Below are 3,275 nucleotides of genomic sequence, written 5' to 3' on the forward strand. Positions count from 1 at the left end.
TCCAGGTTCCTGCATTTTCCCTCTTGCCCTCGGTTGTGATCGGGGGGCTTCAGTGCAAGGGCTTCAATCCTCATTCTCCTAAATTGTTTTCCAAGGAGGTGACGTTTCTCGTGCTTGAGTTTGTATATGGTGGGTCTCCTGGATCTGCGTCGTTACTGAACTTGGACATATAGGTCAATGTAGTTATCACGCGTCTCTGCCACCAGCCTCTGTCCAAAGAGTTGTGGGGCAGTGGGAATGGCTTCTTGGTAGTAAACTGCGTAATTCCATCTCAGCGTCTCGAAAATCCTGAGAGTGGCAGATGTCTGTTTTTTAAGCTCTTCNCGCCACTCCCTTGCAAAGCCATTCTCCTATTCCTGAGAATACAGGCAGTCGGTAACAGAATAGAAAATGTCTCCAGAGATAAGGATTGGACTGAAATAGGCTCCTGGAACATACCTGGCTTTGGCTGTAATGCTTTTAAAATTCAGAAAAGGGAGTCTGCAGAAAAGGCTTCTTTTTTTTTTTTTAATTTTTTTTTATTTATTATTTCTAGGAGAGAGAGAGAGAGAGAGAGACGGCGTGAGCAGGGGAGGGTCAGAGAGAGAGGGAGTCACAGACTGAAACAGGCTCCTGGCTGTGAGCTGGCAGTCAGCACAGAGCCCGACGCGGGGCTCGAACACGAACCGCGAGATCATGACCTAAGCGAAAGTCGGACGCTTAACCGACTAAGCCACCCAGGCGACCCGAAAAGGCTTCTTTTGAATGCAAAATTCAAATTTTACTTTGTGAATGAGGTTATCTTTAAAAACAAAAAAAAGACAAAACCAAAAAACACCTCTGCAATGTCGTGCTCGCTTCTCCCCTTAGGGATTCTTTGACATCCCGGTGGATAATTTGTACGCGGAGCCCGCGGTCCTGCAGTGGATCCGGGAGAACATTGCCGAGTGGAAGAACTGTATCATAGTCTCACCTGACGCCGGGGGAGCCAAAAGGTAGCCAAAGTGCATGTTGTTTTTCTCTTCTTTTCTTTTAATGTGTTAGATAGGGAATGTGTTGTAAATTACGTAACGCACTATTTTTGCAAATGAGCAAATAACGGGTCCACAGTCTTCACCTGCAGAGCAGAGCGCTGTCAACTTTGTTAACATGTCATCCTTCGTGAGAGAAAGAGACAGACAGAGAGCAGGGGGAGGGACAGAGAGAAGAGAGGGAGACACAGAATCCGAAGCCGGCTCCAGGCTCTGTCAGCACAGAGCCCAACACGGGGCTTGAACTCCGGGACCACAAGGTCGTGACCTGAGTTGAAGTCGTAGGCTTAACCACCCGAGCCCTCCAGGCGCCCCAAGATACGTTTTTCTGATTATAAAAGTAATGAGCCTAATTGGAAAAGAAGGTTTTTCATTAACACAATCGACTAAGCTCGTCCTTCCTGCTACAAATACTTGACAGTGAAAGCTGAAATAGAGCAGAATTTTACAAAAGAAATCGGTGTGTATGGAGCACCGAGGACACGGGAAATATCTGGGACCGGGAAGTAAAGAAGGGCTGAAAACCATGGGGGTTCAGCTGTCAGATCCGGGAAGAGGCTAGTAATTGAAGTGTTAACCATCCACATGGAAGTCTCCAGAGAGAAGGGAGACGACAGTTGGAACTCTCCCCAGCAGCAGGGGGCGGGGGATGCCAGTCTTCACTCAGGCCCTTGGAGGTGGGCACAAAATAGCCACCCGTGAGAAATCACACTGAGAGCCTGTGCGGTGTGCAGGTGGGCGGTGAACGCTGCGTCCCTCCCGCCTCCCCCCTGTGGTGCAGGTGTCCCTACGCTGAGAGAATTTACACAGAAATTGATCCCAGGCTCCGGAGCTCCTGCAGTGGGAGGATTCCACAACCCAGCTGCTCAGGGAGCACTCCCCGCTGAAGAGGACCTCATGCCTGATGATCTAAGTTAGAAAACCCAGAGGGCGCCGCCCACCCAGAGCCAGGGTCTGCAGATAACACAGGGGCAGGCCGCCAGCACCGTGGGTGACGGAACGATGACTGGACCGTGACGTGACTGAGTTGGACAGAAATTGACGTGCTAACAGCATCAGAATGCGGGCACACTGAACGGCGTAAGAAAACGGTACTGAGCCGCAAGTCTCAGGGTTTTGCAGACTCGGCGTTAAGGAGCAGTCGGTACAGAGTCCAGAACAGAGGGTGACCGTGAAAGAACACCAACTCCGTCTGGGGTGCCTCACGGCGGCCTGAGGCTTGCTGACGTTGCGGATCTGTGCCGCGGCCATCAGGGAGAGGAAGACAGGCTGGCGTAGGGCTTTAGTGCCCGGGGAGGGGGTCTCCATCAGGAAAGGAGAGGAACGGAAGATCTCTGTCCATCAGTCCGGTGCAAAAGCCAGCAAGCTGACAAAGGGGCCCTGAGAGTGACCAGTGACTGTTGAGCTTCGGGACATCTTTAAAACGCAGATGCCTCACGTGGATGCCTCGTCCACCTGCAGCCCAGTAAGGGGCCTAGAATGAGACGTAGAAGCTTATGAGTAGCCCGGAAAGCTGTCCTAAAGCCCGCGCAGGGAAGNCCCTGATGAGCGCTAGGTGCTTGCCTTGACCGCTCGGTTCTCTGCTCAGGAGAGGGGGGCGAACAGGTGGCGCCGGGCCTCCGACAGCAGCAGGAAGTGGACGTTGACAGCAAGGAGGCACAAATACATAAAAGCCAGAAGCAGAAAGTTGTCTGGCACAGACCCCAGCCGGGCACCAGCAGAGCCCTGGGCCCGGACCTGCAGCTCAAAGGACACGGAGAATTGTCTGCTTAATAGCAGAGAATGTATTCCGTTTCTTTAACCAGAAAAAAATTCCTTGGGCTGCTAATCAGCCAGAAGAAGAACAGATTCCATATATTTGTGGGGGCCTTTCCTATCCCAATCCTATTTTTTAGAGAGTCTAAAAATACGCATGCTGTTAGCAAACTTTCAAATTGGGTAACGTTCCCCCATTTCCTTCTTAAGGGACCTTGGTTCTTCCCAGTTTCAGATTTCTGTTATTCGCACACGGCTCCCTTTGTATTTAACGCACATGGCGGTGTGCTGCGCCCAGTTCTCCATTCTCCGCTCCGCTCCACTTCCTTGTTCTGTCTTAGTGATGATGTGGTGTCTTTTCCTGTCAAGCCTGGTTGCTGTGGATAAAAGGTCAAGTGCCCTTTCCGGCCCGTGTACTCTCCATGAGGGCCCATTCATACCTTTCCCTGTCACCATATTGGATTGTTAGGAGTTTTCTGGAGGCGGGAGGTCACACCTTTGTTTCTCATG

The 3,275-nt window shown here is 51.3% G+C and overlaps 1 protein-coding gene across 1 annotated transcript in view; it reads left to right on the forward strand.

Annotated features, from left to right (window-relative positions):
* Nucleotides 1–3,275, forward strand: part of PRPS2 (phosphoribosyl pyrophosphate synthetase 2) — a 41,713-nt gene that overhangs the window by 31,025 nt on the left and 7,413 nt on the right. The window contains exon 4 of the mRNA XM_077761403.1: nt 848–974. Within this exon, the coding sequence (XP_077617529.1) occupies nt 848–974 (127 nt within the window). The remainder of the gene's footprint in view (nt 1–847; nt 975–3,275) is intronic.

This window comes from Crocuta crocuta, unplaced genomic scaffold (genome assembly GCF_008692635.1).
Source record: "Crocuta crocuta isolate KB4526 unplaced genomic scaffold, BGI_CrCroc_1.0 scaffold224, whole genome shotgun sequence".
Lineage (NCBI taxonomy): Eukaryota > Metazoa > Chordata > Mammalia > Carnivora > Hyaenidae > Crocuta > Crocuta crocuta.